This window comes from Papilio xuthus, unplaced genomic scaffold, assembly GCF_000836235.2.
Source record: "Papilio xuthus unplaced genomic scaffold, Pxut_1.1 DF827542.1, whole genome shotgun sequence".
NCBI classification, from domain to species: Eukaryota; Metazoa; Arthropoda; class Insecta; order Lepidoptera; family Papilionidae; genus Papilio; species Papilio xuthus.
This window is the reverse complement of record NW_013531107.1, coordinates 2746568-2761361: the sequence shown is the minus strand read 5'-3', so window position 1 is coordinate 2761361 and position 14794 is coordinate 2746568. Positions and strand designations below refer to the sequence as shown.

Below are 14794 nucleotides of genomic sequence, written 5' to 3'. Positions count from 1 at the left end.
ATTGCATATGCGTTGCCTATCTTTAATCGACGGAGGAGAGGATGCACAGAAAGAAAATATATTCCCTTTCCATGCATTCTCTTATCCGGAAAGTCCACTTCCACTTCCCATCCTTTCCTTATAAGAAAAAAGGTACGAAGGGAAAGAGAACTAAATTAGGCCTCCGGGACGCACACTCGTCAGACGAAACGCGGAATTGCTTCCACTTCACGCCTGTCTTCTGTGTGGTCGTGGTATTTATTTACCACGATCTTAATGTAGGTTTCTATTGTCGAAATGTATTAAAACAAATTGTTGCCTCGCTCATTCTCTTTGAATGGACTGCGAAAATTTGTTTAGTAAAAGTGTTTCGGCTGTAGAAACTCGCAGTAAGAAGATAAGTCATACGAATTACACGCAGATAAGATATAAGAATAAACAAAACTTTCATATGAAATAAAAACAATAAAGTATTTAATCATTACAGATTATATGAAAAGTTGAATGCATGGTTATAAAATATTTGAAGCAATATAGATATCTATTACTTATAGACAGCTTATATTAAACAATAGGATATGTGTAAATAGTGAAATATAAATGGAATAATGCACGTTGCAAAATTATCATAGTCGCCATATTTTATCTATGTAAGAGAACACAAAAAAGTTTGGTATGTGTTACAAAGTTTTTAACAAAATTTGTTTTGTTTTACAAATACAAATGTACATGTATGTTTATAAAAAATCAATTATAAATTGGTTTCTACTGAGAAAATATTTCAATAAAAACATATTATCATGTCTCAAGTTCTCTTGGAAAAAAATTAGAAAACATATGCTTTTGAATGGGCACTTCCGGAAGTGAATACACACGGATACATAGTCAAAGTTTTCGTAAATATTTGATAAATAAAAGATGTCAGAAGTCAACCAGCACTGGGCTAGACTGAGGTGAACTCCGATCCCCTTGGTGACATATGACCCAACTATTATGATTGATTGACTTCTTTTGGAACATTAATCAGGAATTACAAATCTGTTGTAGATTTTTATACCATTAAAACTATAATTCTCTTTTACAAAACAAAATCTCGACAGAATATCAAATTATATTTAAAAAAAAAATATTAAAATTCCTTGCCTTTTTTACATGTTACTTGTTTCTTTCATACTAAGTAAATAGGCATATTTTGAAATACAAAATTCTACAATAAAACTGAATTTTTTTAACAACCAAATTAATTTCTCTAATTTGATATTTGTAGATGAGATATAATTTCTTAAATAAATTTAATTACATTTTCTTTCAGAATAACAATCATTATATTTTTTTTTCTACAAAAGAATAGTAATATTTTTTTATATAAAGAGCATTATTAAATTTCTTCTAATACGTAAGTCTACAACTGTTTTGGAAAATTGAACAATAATAAAATAGTAACAGCTGTACCTACAATTTTTAAGTCGCTAGACTAATATTAAACTCAATAGTTAAGATTTTATTAGAAAAATGCGTATCAGAATTTTTAAACGAATACGTACTGAGAATCTACGTATCTATTAGTATAATACCAAATTTTTTAACTATACAAACACTATAAAATATCTCTGATCGTATTAACCAATCAACAATTATATACAAAATGTATGAAATATAACAAAACATATGATTTCATATAACAAGCTAATATGTCGAGGAATTATTTTTAAGCACTTTAAGATTTTTTTTTTGGTGAACAAAGTGTGCAAATATTTAGGTAAGCATTTTAAATTAAAACATTTCTCAATTATTTTATCAAACTATGCCATTTTCTTCTTAAAAACAAAGCCAATAATAATATATTAATAATTTTCAAATATTTTACTTCTCAGTCAATTTATGTTAAAACATAACTTTCACAAAATTTGTTTCTAAACCAAATTCCATATATTGAATTTTTATTTAATTCACGCAGGTCGCTATAATGATGTCATTATGAATTGATTTATCTTTGGTACATAAAAAGAATATGAATGATATATAATTCTGAACATTAATAGAAAATAAACATTGATAAGAAATGTGTATACAAATAATTAAACAAAAAAGAAAATAAAGTCACATACCTAAATCTATTTTGTGATTGAAGCTTTGATATCTAACAAGTTTTCATATTAAATGGACCACTTTTAATAGCCTAGATTCTAGACCTTAGAATCTAGATGTGTAATATGGTCAAAAAGGCCATATAAGATTGTATTACAAATAAAAAAGCATTAAATTTTTATTTGAATATTTGTGATAAACAATAAGTGGAGCAAGTGATGTGAAAGTTAACATTTGACCATTTGTATCAAAATAGAAATTAGTTACAAAATTCTCAAGTGATTATATAACCACCATATTTCAATATTAACCGCTATACAAAATTATAAATCATTATCACATTTATCTGTCCTCAGAAGTTTCCAGAAATTGGGCATAGACATCTCTGTTGCATTCACCCTTTTCATTGAATTTGTATTTGTAGTATGATCCATCAGCACAAATTACTGTAATAAATATTTTTACTACACATAATTTGTACACACTCACAATATCACAATAATAGTATATTCACTAATAGAAATTGCAACAATTGTAATAAAAACAAACATATAAAGAAAGAGACACAATGGAAAAAGTCTTTGGTATGTCAAGATTGCACAGAAATACAAATACCTCTAATTCACAGCTAAATACTGTGTGCCATTGAGTTTCATTGATAAGAATTATACTAATAGTTATAAATAATATAACTTACCAATAATAGAACTCTTGTCAACCCCAAAAGCACAAATACAAGGCGGGCCATTTGGTATTGTAAATTTGCAGAAACTCCAATTGCTTGAGAAGTATTTTGGCAAGAAATTAACAGTTGCCAAAGTTGATTGTTTATTTAATTTGTCCTCTTCCAAACTGAATATATGCACAGTGCCATGATCAGATGTTACACAAAGATTTGTACTTGAATGATTGAAATTGATACAATATATTGTTGCCTGCAAAAGAAAACATGACAAATTATATTTCTAAACTGTTTGTTCACAACACTCCAAATGTAGTATGGAAATCTTAACCCATTCCATGTTATCAATAGCAAAAAACATAGAACAGAATGTGATGACACTTTGCTATACCTGATTTGGAAGATAACATTGCATTATATTTCATTAGATGTCTTGTATTGGAGTTAAAAATTGGAAATTCTTATAATGAAATATTAAGTTACAACATTATATATTACCTGATGTGCACCTCGCCTTAGCTCTGCTAATTTCTGTCCGCTGCTTGTATCAAATACTCTAATGAGAGTGCCCTTTGTGGATGCTGTGGCCAATCTTGTCCCACCCACATTCAGTGCTAAGCAGCTAAGTGGAGCTTCATGGGCACTTATAAGATGACCTTCTGGAGTATCACTTGATCCTGCTTGGTTACTTAACTCTACAAGCTGTTGGTAAAACATTCAACATTTTTAAAGATTTGCCACTTGAGGCTGTTAAGTATTAAGTTTGTAGAAACATGACCATGTGTTGGACATGGACATTTACAGTTGTATTTAGTATCTTACTACTTAATTGATAGCAAAAATACCATGAAGATTGATAGCCATATTAAAAATGTAGGCTAATCACAGTAAAGTAAAAAATCAACTTAATAAACCATTTAAATGTATACCTGAACATGTCCAGTTTTTCTGCTAGGGTAAGCAAGCAAAGCATTATTACTGTTCGGACATACAACACACAGTCCACGGGAATTCTGACATGTTTCAAAAACATGAAGCAGTAGTGGTTGTGCAGTAAAAGTATACACCTTTATCAAGTTCTCTGGAAAAATAAAATCAAATAATAATACAGTAAAATGTGTCGTAATTAAGAAAACTTTTTAAAGTTACTTTCTTACCTAACACCACAACTATCCTATCTCTTCTTAATTTAACTGCCTTAACAGGACTGTTGAAATCAAGCGATATCGCGGAATCTTTCTTTAAATCGTCCCATATTATAACTCTGTTCGGGGGATATAATGGGGTTTTACCTCCGCCGACAAGAGCCATATAGTTACACCGATATAGCATTTCTACGTAAGATAAGCCACCTTCCGCAAAATTCTGGCGTTCTTTCTCCTTAAGTGGGTCACTGTTAAACACTCTAAAGCCATTCTCCGTTCCACAAGCGAAGCAACCTGAAGAAATTACAAAACGAACAATTGGCGAAATAACATTAACTTGCAACATGATAGCGCTTGGCCTCTTTAACTTATTACTAGCTATACCTTGATCCTGATTAAATCCCACGTATAACAACCCATTAGAAAACATGTTATCGTCCGACAAATTCATTTTAAAACGAAATCTCAAAAAAATTTAATCAAACAACAATGGACTTTTAGTAATCATCCATGACCCTACTTTGCGGCTGTTTGACACAAAACTCACAAAAATAATGTTGACAACTCTGTTGACATTTATTTTCACCAACAATTATTGGCACAGATGAAACGTCAAATAATTCGGGAACTTGTGTATAATTGTTTGTGGCTGCCTTTTATTTTTTATCTGTTTTTAATGTCAATGTCATCGATTCAATTGTCAGTTTGTCAGCAGTTGTCAGAAGAAGTGTTGAAAATTAAAAAATAAATCGAAAATAAACAAGTTTTGTTCAAGTAAACTACCTGAAATTTCATAATGCTCAAACCCAAAGCTTTGACACAAGTGCTTAGTCAAGCAAATACAGGAGGAGTAGAAAATACACTGTAAAACATTTAATAAAATTCTAATTGGTTTCTGAAATGTTTGCATTGTCTTCATTATCCTGTATTTGTAGGTTGCTGAACCATCAGGGAGCTCTTCTGGCTTATTCAGGATATAATGATAAAGATGCCAGGGTCACAGCTGCAATTGCTAGCAATGTTTGGTCAGCATACGAAAAGCAAGGCAGGAATGTTTTTAAAGAAGATAAACTGCATCTCATTTTAGTTGATTGTCAAAATGGTAAAATTGCAATTACACAAGTAGCAAATTTATTGTTATGTTTGTATGCAAAAGATGCCGTAGGTTTTGGTATATTGAAAGAAAAAATAAATGCCATTGCACAATATCTGGAAGGACCTCTTAAGCAAGTAGCAAGTTCTTAACCTTCTAAAATCTATTTTATGTAAACTATAATGTTAGTTATAATGTAAATAAGAAAATTTTGTACATGATTGTCAAATTTATGATTGTTTTATAAATTCAATTTTACAATTAAGTTTTAACCATAAGCCTCATATGTGTATTTAATAAAATTGATAACATGAATACTATTGTTTTTTTTAACTCTTAGCTTTAGTATATTGAACCATTTCATTTTATGCCAGAAACACAAATTATGATTGATAGTGAGTTATTCTAATACATGGCTATTCTCAATTATACAGCTAGTGCTGTACACATTAAATTATTTTATGTGATAGATAAGTACTGTTTACTAGGTCACAGAAACTAAAAATGTTAATAAAAAGAAGTATATTTATTTTAACACAGTACAGTGAGTACATAAAATAATGACTACTTCATTTTCTTTTGTTTAATTAAATAATTCCTAAATGCTACTTGTTTTTCTTTAAAGGACCTTTTAACTTTGCCTTTAGCTTTATGCTTAACCATTTGATAAGCTTTTGTCTTTCTCTTTTCTCTATTAGTTTTGGAGCAGTTGGCATTCTTCCTTCTGTCTTTGTAACCATATTTATCTCTTTCTTCTCTTCCTTTGTGAACAGATTCTAGTCTGGCATTTTTGTCATGTTTCCTTTTTTTATGAATGTTTTCGATAGCTGATAACTGTACAAGTTCTGTTGATTCCTCTGGTTCTTCAACAGCACTTTTATTTCTTTTAACACCACTCACACATTTCTTTATTTGAGCAGCTTCAATGCGTTTGAAATCTTCGTCAGTAAAAATTGTATCCATTGCAATATTTCTTGCGGTTTCAATTTTTTCACTAATATCTTGCTTGGTATCTTTTCTCTTAGCTTTCAATATTTTTCTGTCTTCAGTACTATCGTTAATGTTACCTTTAGAATTCTGTTCATTATTTACTGAATCATCATTAACACTGCCATCTTCTCCATCTGTAGAATTACTTTTAGTTTCATCTCCATCATCACTACCATCTTCATCACTATCTGAAATATCTATCTCGGAATCTGATGAAGCAATATCAACCCATTCATCATCTGAATCTCCTCCTTTCTTTTTGGGCTTCTTTTTATTTTCAACGGGTTTTACTTCTTTCTTCTCTAATAAGACCTCTGAACCTGGTATGTAACTTTTAATGTCCATTTCACCATACTGTTTGGATTTTAGTTCTGCAAGTGCTTCTGTTGGTCTTCCTCTATCTTTCTTGTGGAGCAAATTTGGCATATTCTGCCGGTATAGTTGAATTAATGACCTAGCAGCCATCATAACAGATTTTTCTTTGTACATTTTATATTGTACTAAATCTCTGAGTAGATCTTCTCCAACTGCAAGTGGGCACCTGGCACATATTTCACGAACTGCATTTAAACCTACTGCCATGACATCAGTAGAGTTTCTTTCAGTTATAAAATTATTTGCAATTGCTTTCATCACTGGTTCTAAGACTTCAGGAGGCACAAGTTCATGTGAAGCTTGGGCAGCAAACTGCAAGATCCTCGTTACTTCTCTTTGGTGAGGCATTATAAGTCGAGCAATAAATGGATAATAATTGAACAAAAACAAGTTATGCAAGCCTATTAACCTGGAAATAACATCTAGTGACATTAGTTTCACTTCAAACCTTTCATTAGATGACTCCAGTTGTTTAAATAATTTTTCGGCAAAACCTTGTGGGTTATTTATAAGATGTAATGCTGAAAAGTTGAATATTGGAGCTTTTTCCTTCTTCCTTTTCATTTTCTTTGCAATTTTTTTAACTTTATCAACCATTTTCTCCCTTTTCCTTGTCTTCTTATTGAATTTGTTGGATATCATTGTATCTCGAGGATCAATTTCATCTTCACTGTCTGAATTTTCTTGTTTCTCTTCTTCATCTCTACTTAAGAAAAATTTCAAAGAAGCAACCATGACTTTAGTTATTTTCGAGAAACATCCAATATCAGCAATTATATTCACTGTTTTATGGTCATTCCAGATGTTTTTATGATACAATTCAATTAATATATCTACAGCTAATTTAGCAGTCTTAGCATTAGAGTCCCAAAGCATAGAAAATATAAAATTTTGCAGTGTTGAATTTAGTTTCATGTCCTTATGTTTCATATTCATGTTCTTTATGTCTGTGATGATATGAGTTTTCAGATATTCTCTAAGATTTTTGTCTTGGCATTTTATTAATGTAAAAAACAGCTCAAGCAAATCATACGCTGTAACAAAGTTTTTGTTTCTCAACAATATCAAGCATTTACACAATGATAATCGCATATCACTGTGTAAAATAGTATTATGGGTTTTCAAAATATCTACTATCTTCTGGGGAAAAGTTTTCATATCATTTAAATAACATTGTGTAACTTGCGCTAAAAACATGGCCTGCTCATCAAGTTTCTTGTTGTATTGTGTGGGATTGAGATTGAATATTTCCAACGTAGTTTCAAAATGAGCAAGTTGCTGACGAAATTCATCTTTGTAGGATTCCGGATCTCTTTTGATTAGATTTTGTAGCTGAGTCAAATTGTTTGGTAACTGATTGTTATGTCGCACCATTTTTATGCCATAAATCCGTATAGGCTTTTAGATACCTTCTTGTTATTTAAAGAAATAAATGTTTTTAGCAGCACGTGAAAAAAACATAACCTCAATTTAGTTTTCACGCCACTTTGTTGACGTTGACATAAGCATGACAATATGATGTCAAAATGTTTTTTTTAAATAATTTATGGTTCTTGATTCTTGTGTTTCAAAATACAGTCAAAACATACATCTAAAATACATTTTTAGATGAATTCAAATTAAGCTTCATTAACATATAAATAACTGGGTTAAGGGCATGTAAATAATGATATTGTACATTTTTATTTTATAATTTATACAAAAGTCTCTTACTTCGAAATATATCTTACATTCATTCTTTTTCAACTCTTAAATTACTTCTTCAATACTTTGTTCTGGTGAATCTGTAGATTCAGTGTCCTCTTGTGGTTTTTGTTGCAATAATTTGAGTTTTTGTTCCAACCCTAAAAATATTGATTTTTAATCGTAAACATAAATTATTTATAATTTTCTTGTTTGATTTAGGTACATGGAGAATTGATTCAAAAATTAACGTAATCGTACTATTCCTAACAAACCCAACTTACGTTCAACATCATGGTGATTTGGAGCGTGTTGTATTAATAATTTGAGTATTTTTTCTTCTGACAGCAATCCGGGTCGTCCACTTATCGCGTGGATAAGCTGCTGGCCACTGGCAACTCCTTGGAAGATATATGCAAATAAATATAATTGATTATTTACAGTACATATATTTCAGACTATATAGACTAGATAGGTATTAGTTAATAAAAGATAACTGGCTTTTTAAATATAATATGAAACATAATTTATATGGTTATTTTAATTTACCTGCATTAATATCTCCCGCTTCTAATAGCTTTTTCACCTCAATAAAGCGCTTCAAAAATGAGCTTTGCTCCTGCAGGGCCAATGTTTGTGATCCTAAAAGTAAATTTACAATTGTAATTTTTTGATAATAAATGTGGTAAAGTAGTAGTATAAAAAATAACTATTCTTATTAATACGTTTTTTCATTAATTTCTAAGTTACCTATTTCAGCATCTGACGACTTAGCGATGCAGCGAGAAGCTTCTTTTAGAGCTTCCAGTGCTTTTTCATAGTTCTATAAAATTAATATTTTATGATTATGTGTAACATGAAGAAATTTTGCTAAAATAATGATATTCTATTCTTACATCATAATCTTCTATCTCCATCTGCGCGCACTCTGCGTAAAAAGCGGCGAGTTTGGCATATGCCTTGGCGCGTGTGTAGAAGTGCAGCACGTGGCGAGTGAGGTCGGGGCGCGCGCGCCACGCTGCTCGCCGCCGCAGGAAATCGGCCGCCATCAGCTGCGCCACTCGGTCGCGCGACGCTGCCGCAAACGTCGCGATACGATCCGCGTCGCCCGACCGCAGCAGCCAGCGCATCGCACCTGCCTTACAGTTTAAAATACCATTGAGAACCTCACGCCCGTGATCTATGAGGGTAGACAGAAATAACTGTCTTCTATTTTTTACATTTCTGGCAATCGCACTCTCTCTCGATATACATAACTGAATTGATTGCCACTAATTTAGATTTTCCTCAGCTTTAGTCAGTTTTTTAAGAACAAATGATCAAATCTTCTCTTTTTTTTAAATCAAAATTAGTACTAGTGAGATTAGAAAAACCATTATTGGTTGCCCTCTTCTGTTTAAAAAATAATGTACCTTATCCCCGGCATGTGCGAGTCGTTTAGCAGCCTGGTGGTAGAGTCCGCGTGCGCCGAGCACGTCAGCCAGCCGCCGCAGCAGCGCCACGCGCCCGTCAGTACCGGCCGGCGCCGCTAGACGCTCGCTCAACTCCTCCGACAACGGGGCGCTGGAATCTTCTACTATGTCCAACGCCTCTTCATACTGTTACATATTTATTATTCACCCACCAGCCAGAGCTTCGCTCGGATAGACGAAGAAAATGTAGCCTAAATTAATCGCCGAAAGCTACTTTTTTCAGTACTTTTTCAGTCTACAGCAGCAGCAAACAATCAAATCTTTTCTTTTCGTAGTATAGGATTCGTATAAGTAGTTCATTAGTATAGATTTAATATGAGAATTTTTTTGTTGTAAAATATTAGCAGATTTTTTTGTAAATTTACTATTATTTCTTTTACCATTTCAACTAAGCTCTATGCTAGGATATGGTTTTACGACAATAGTCGAATGGATTCGAACCCCCGACCTCGTAATCGGAAATCCGTACGGATTGACCATTAGGCTATTGACCCTTAGAATTCCACAGTTAGTGACTTCTAAGTAATCATCAAATAACGGCAGAAAACTACAATTGGAATCTATGCAGACATTAGAACGTTTAATATTAATTAAATGATAAAACATCACCTTGCCAGCAGTAGCGAGCAGTGCAGCGGCATGTGAATGGTGGTTAGTAGTACGTAGATGAGCGGCTAACGTTTGGGCCAATTCGGGGTCGACGCGTTCTCCGAGCGTCTCTACAGCTGTCACCAGCGCGTTAGTGTCGCCGCAGCTCAACGCGAGCTTTAATGCCATGTGCGGTTTGCCTGAAAAAAAATTATCAAATATCACATTTTAATTCTGAAAAATACCTGTAAAGCAATGAAAATATGTATTTAATTAAACATAGACATCATTAGTCCTATGTCTTCTTCCCGATAGTGGTCTACATCTATACCAATTTTCATCCAGATTCATGCTGGAGTTACAATCCAACAAATATCCAAACATACGCATTTAAAATATTAAAGTATGATTAAGGTTAACAATTAATATTAGACATTTTTACTGTAGTACACATTTTATAATCTTACCTGCTTTTTGATACAAGGCGATAGCTTGATCGTTTTGGCCCGCGTTTTCTAGTATGGATGCAGCATATACAGAGTGCCTCGTAGATACAGATCCCGCCCTGTACACCAAATTCCAAGCGTTCGCTTCCGCTGCTACTCGGATTGCCGACGATATCACTCCACATTTTATATACATCTATAATATTAAAGTATTTAAAACAAAATTAGTAGACATATTAAATATAAGTAATTTAAACATTTAATAATCTGTTAAATATTGATGAAAAAGTACCTTAACAGCAGCATCAGGTTCCTTACTATTCATCTCTAAGTATCGCGCCATTTGATAGAGCGAAGAAGAATTTTTCTGACATAATTTTTCCGCTTCTTCAATTCTATCCATGTTGCAGAGTAATCTTGTTTGTTCTCCAAAGTCGTTGGCGCGGGCGTAAGCTTCCAAAGCCCCGTCTACATCCCCAATACTCTCAAGATAATGACCCCACCAAGTTATAAGTTTTGGATCATTAGAACTACGTACATATTGCTCAAGTACGGACGCCTGTCCTTGAGCAATTAACATTCTCGGAACATGAGGAACTAGAGTTCCTGCACTTTCGAACAATTTTAAAGCAGGTCCAGTTTCTCCATTAGCCCATAAGACTTTGGCCAATTTATGTTGTGCGCTTTTTACAAGAAGTACATTCTCACTATTATTATCACCATTTATAATTTCATTGAGTCCGCCCTCTTTAGCGGACTTCAATCGTGTTATAAGATCTGGTCTTTGAGATTCTTTAAATAGCTCTTCGGCCTCCTCGATCATTCCTAGATTAACAGCCAAAACTCCTACTTTACAAGTGTCGTCCATGCTATCGTTGTTCATGGCTTGTCGCAGCATCAAAGCACCTTTAATGTTGCCCATCTTACTCAAACATATTGCACCAACATCTGCACGTTTAAGTGAAACACAAACCTTGGCCAGGCTATCCCATATTAAAGCACTTTTACTACCAGTCGATATATTCGTTCCAACCACAACGGCTTTCTCTAGATTACCCGTCGTCATGTAATAAAGAAAATTAAGAACATTTCGATGTTTACTTTGATCCTGATCATCCTCATCGAATCCTTGAATAAGTATTTTCTTAATGTTTTGTTGCGTTAGTATAACAACAAATGGCGTATAGATAGAACAAAGTACGAAATCGGATAAATAATATTCTTCTGATGATGAACACCAATTCTTATATTCGTAAAGTTGACCTTCTTGACAAAAGAACAAGTGAATGCTATCAACATCTGCAGACCTCATGTGGACTCCGACAAGTCTTGGATCGTTGTTATCCCACAATATAGTTATGGGAACGCATTGATATGGGGGAACTGAGTTCTTTGATATTAAAGTATTTGTAATTACGTCATTAGCTACATCCCACAGATAGAGTCTAGGATCAGGTGCTAAACCGGAGTTTGCGATACTTAGACAAATATATTGTCCTGATGAATTCACAGATGCTCTCATGATTTCACCAAAATCTTCCATCATTTGATAACAATTTTTCGGAGGATAAGGCGTTTTAAGTCCTTTCTTTGTTATTTCAGCGAGTTTTAAAGTACCATCCATAGAAGATATAACAATAAATTTGTTTGTATTTGTGATTCCAATGGGCTCACCTTCAGTTTCAGAGCTCGGTAGGACACCTAACTTAGTGCCAGTCATGTTGTAAGTTTCGACATGTGGATTGACAACACCAACAAGTATATCATTGTACATTATAAGGACATCTGTTTTCCATGAAAATGTACGTAAGAGGGAAAATTTTAACTCATTTTCTTTATTTGACATCCATATCTGTAAAACAAGCAAAAATAACATTAGTATTTTTAAAGTGTACTAAGAAATAATCTTTATATGTATAATACTTCTGTGAGTGTGTATGTCACTGAACTTCTCTCAAATGACTGGACCGATTTTGATGAAATTTTTTGTGTGTGTTCAAAGGGATCTGGGAATGGTTTAGATTCACAATTTTGTCCGCTGGACAATGTTTTTTTAATTAATTTTTAATTTATTAGTAGTTGTTGATTTTGGAATGTTTTACATTGGATCCGACAGACGGCGCTACCATCGTAGTGTCAAATTTTAAATAATATTCGAATTTTCAAATTAAAGACGTGTAGACAGGACAACGTCTGTCGGGTCCGCTAGTTATAGATGTAAAACAATGACAAAAATGACAAAATGTAGAACATTTTCCCTTTTATAAGAACTATGGGAACAAAATTATAGGTATTGTGTATTGGTGTTGAACTTGATAGAATGGTTGATTGGAATTACTATGGGAACTTGCATAGGTTAATAAAAAAATATGTTAAAAAAAATTGTATTCATTTACCTGAACTTCATTTCCATCTCCTAGTGCAACATAATTTTCTTTAAATGCAAGTGCCTTGATCGTAATTGTTGAATTAATAGTTGATGTAGCATTTTGTTTATCTATAACAGCCACTTCATTGGCTGATTTTTGCACCATCTGAATGTTATGTGAGAATCCCCAACACACATGTTGCTCACGGAGTATGAATGCATTTGTTATACAATTAACATGCAACAATGGATTCATCAAACCTTCTGAACCCCAACTTACTTCCTTTACCGTTCCTTTCACTGATGTGCTACTTATAAGCTTCCAAGTGTTTCTTGGATCTCGTCTCCAGAGGTACAAGTAACCTTGGGAGGTTCCACAACATAATGTATCACTCAAGTTACAATAACTTATGCTTGTGAATACATCCCCTTGAACTGTTTCTTCATTTTCATTTGGCAGTACATCATTATCTCCATTTTCACTGTCCCAAATTCTTATCAAGTTATCCCCAGTTATAACGGCAACGCAAAAGTTTCCTGCCAGGACTATACATTGACCATTTCTAGCTGTCATTCTAACATGAGTATCTGTAGTCAGGGAACCATCATTTGATGTAATAAATCTTGTTAAGCTTAATGCTCCAGCTGACTCCCATGCAATGAGAAGATACATGCTACCAATAATGTCCATGAATACAACATTACCTGGTGCATTAAGAACCTCCGAGCAAGCACCTGCATGATCAATATACAATATAATACCATTGTCTTGAGCAGCATAACATGCATGATTATCAGGCTGAACTCCTTCCCTCACCCTAGCTGTTGTCCGTGGTCTCCAAGCGGCCAATGCATCTAATGCATTCTCATCACCAGCAACCGCTGCTCTAGCTAAACCCCTAATTGATGATTCTGTATTGGAATGAGGAGAACAAAATCGGATGTGGGTTATGACATCTCCAAGTTGGTGATGAAATGCAGTTAATGGTGCACCAGACCCAGACTGCCATCCAGAGAGGGAACCTGCAGCATCAGATGCAATCAACCGTCCGCCACCGGGACTAAAATTGACTGTAGTTAAAGCAGTATTATGGGGCGCTTCTAGCCGCGCCCAAGAATATTCAAGCCATATGTATAGTTCTCCCCCATCCCAACCAACAACTAAAAGTTTCCTTATCGGATGCCATGCTAATGCTGTTACTTGATTAGATAAAAGTGTTGGCCAGTCGCAACCTTCTAAAGCATTTCCCTGTAAAAGAAACGAATTAGATATTCAGTTAGAGATTATTAATATATCGAAATATATGATGGTAAAGATTGAAGAGCATACATACATTTTCGTGAAATATAGTCACAAATCCACCTTTTTCTTGATTATATGAACCAACTGCTAATAGTGGAAGTGAAGGGTGCCATGAACCAATTGTTGAAACAACGTTTCCATCAGCAAATTTTAACTTTGTATCAATGTACAAAGTCATATCGTATATATACGAAAACGGCGTAAATTAACTAAATTACAAAGTTATAACGATTACCAAATCAGATAACGTTTAGTTCCTACAAATTCATTAAAAAGTTTTGAATTTTCCATTTATTTTTTAAAGGTGGTGTTTACGTCTTGTTTGCTTGTTACTATGGTAACGAGATCAAGATTTGTACAAAGAATATAAAGTGATAGATCGTTATTAATAACTTATATCATGATACTACTTATGTATCATTATAATTATTTTATGACAGTTTTCAAATTACCATTAGCAATTTATATAGATTTTGATTTAAGTCAGTTAAATTATTTTTGTCGGTCAAATATTTGCCTAAAATCTCTGCTCAACTGAACTGACATACTATCGGTCACCTCTGTATGTGCTTTTTAGTTTGC

The 14794-nt window shown here is 33.4% G+C and overlaps 4 protein-coding genes across 4 annotated transcripts; 1 reads left to right on the top strand and 3 right to left on the bottom strand.

Moving 5' to 3' along the window:
- Window positions 1-1346: 1346 nt before the first annotated feature.
- LOC106118816 (WD repeat domain phosphoinositide-interacting protein 3) lies at window positions 1347-4444 on the bottom strand. Its single transcript, XM_013313562.1, has 6 exons — window positions 4279-4444; window positions 3907-4188; window positions 3679-3830; window positions 3248-3451; window positions 2765-3002; window positions 1347-2513 (listed from the first exon to the last, which is right to left on the bottom strand). Exons 1-6 carry the CDS (start codon window positions 4343-4345, stop codon window positions 2410-2412), a joined length of 1047 nt encoding a protein of 348 aa, XP_013169016.1. The 5' UTR covers window positions 4346-4444; the 3' UTR covers window positions 1347-2409.
- A 134-nt stretch (window positions 4445-4578) lies between these two features.
- On the top strand, window positions 4579-5281 carry Lamtor2 (Late endosomal/lysosomal adaptor, MAPK and MTOR activator 2). The gene is made up of 2 exons (XM_013313854.1): window positions 4579-4758; window positions 4830-5281. The coding sequence occupies exons 1-2, from the start codon at window positions 4691-4693 to the stop codon at window positions 5137-5139; spliced, it is 378 nt and encodes a 125-aa protein (XP_013169308.1). The 5' UTR covers window positions 4579-4690; the 3' UTR covers window positions 5140-5281.
- A 254-nt stretch (window positions 5282-5535) lies between these two features.
- Mys45A (SDA1 domain containing protein Mys45A) lies at window positions 5536-7920 on the bottom strand. The gene has a single exon (XM_013313853.1). The coding sequence runs from the start codon at window positions 7724-7726 to the stop codon at window positions 5552-5554; it is 2175 nt and encodes a 724-aa protein (XP_013169307.1). The 5' UTR covers window positions 7727-7920; the 3' UTR covers window positions 5536-5551.
- A 99-nt stretch (window positions 7921-8019) lies between these two features.
- On the bottom strand, window positions 8020-14531 carry rempA (intraflagellar transport protein rempA). The gene is made up of 11 exons (XM_013313852.1): window positions 14244-14531; window positions 12938-14158; window positions 10834-12393; window positions 10563-10737; window positions 10117-10295; window positions 9448-9633; window positions 8932-9174; window positions 8786-8858; window positions 8585-8677; window positions 8320-8436; window positions 8020-8196 (listed from the first exon to the last, which is right to left on the bottom strand). The coding sequence occupies exons 1-11, from the start codon at window positions 14388-14390 to the stop codon at window positions 8102-8104; spliced, it is 4089 nt and encodes a 1362-aa protein (XP_013169306.1). The 5' UTR covers window positions 14391-14531; the 3' UTR covers window positions 8020-8101.
- Window positions 14532-14794: the final 263 nt, after the last annotated feature.

What these genes read in the sequence shown, in the direction of transcription:
- rempA (XM_013313852.1), bottom strand. Translation starts at nt 14,390, where the DNA reads ATGACTTTGTACATTGATACAAAGTTAAAATTTGCTGATGGAAACGTT. An exon ending in AGCGGGAGATATTAATGCAG is followed by an intron (nt 8,437 to 8,584) that starts GTAAATTAAAAT and finishes ATATCTTCCAAG; the next exon opens with GAGTTGCCAGTGGCCAGCAG. An exon ending in AAATCACCATGATGTTGAAC is followed by an intron (nt 8,197 to 8,319) that starts GTAAGTTGGGTT and finishes CAATATTTTTAG; the next exon opens with GGTTGGAACAAAAACTCAAA.
- LOC106118816 (XM_013313562.1), bottom strand. Translation starts at nt 4,345, where the DNA reads ATGAATTTGTCGGACGATAACATGTTTTCTAATGGGTTGTTATACGTG. An exon ending in GAAAAACTGGACATGTTCAG is followed by an intron (nt 3,452 to 3,678) that starts GTATACATTTAA and finishes TTTTACCAACAG; the next exon opens with CTTGTAGAGTTAAGTAACCA. An exon ending in TGACAAGAGTTCTATTATTG is followed by an intron (nt 2,514 to 2,764) that starts GTAAGTTATATT and finishes TATTTATTACAG; the next exon opens with TAATTTGTGCTGATGGATCA.
- Lamtor2 (XM_013313854.1), top strand. Translation starts at nt 4,691, where the DNA reads ATGCTCAAACCCAAAGCTTTGACACAAGTGCTTAGTCAAGCAAATACA. An exon ending in GGAGGAGTAGAAAATACACT is followed by an intron (nt 4,759 to 4,829) that starts GTAAAACATTTA and finishes CTGTATTTGTAG; the next exon opens with GTTGCTGAACCATCAGGGAG.
- Mys45A (XM_013313853.1), bottom strand. Translation starts at nt 7,726, where the DNA reads ATGGTGCGACATAACAATCAGTTACCAAACAATTTGACTCAGCTACAA.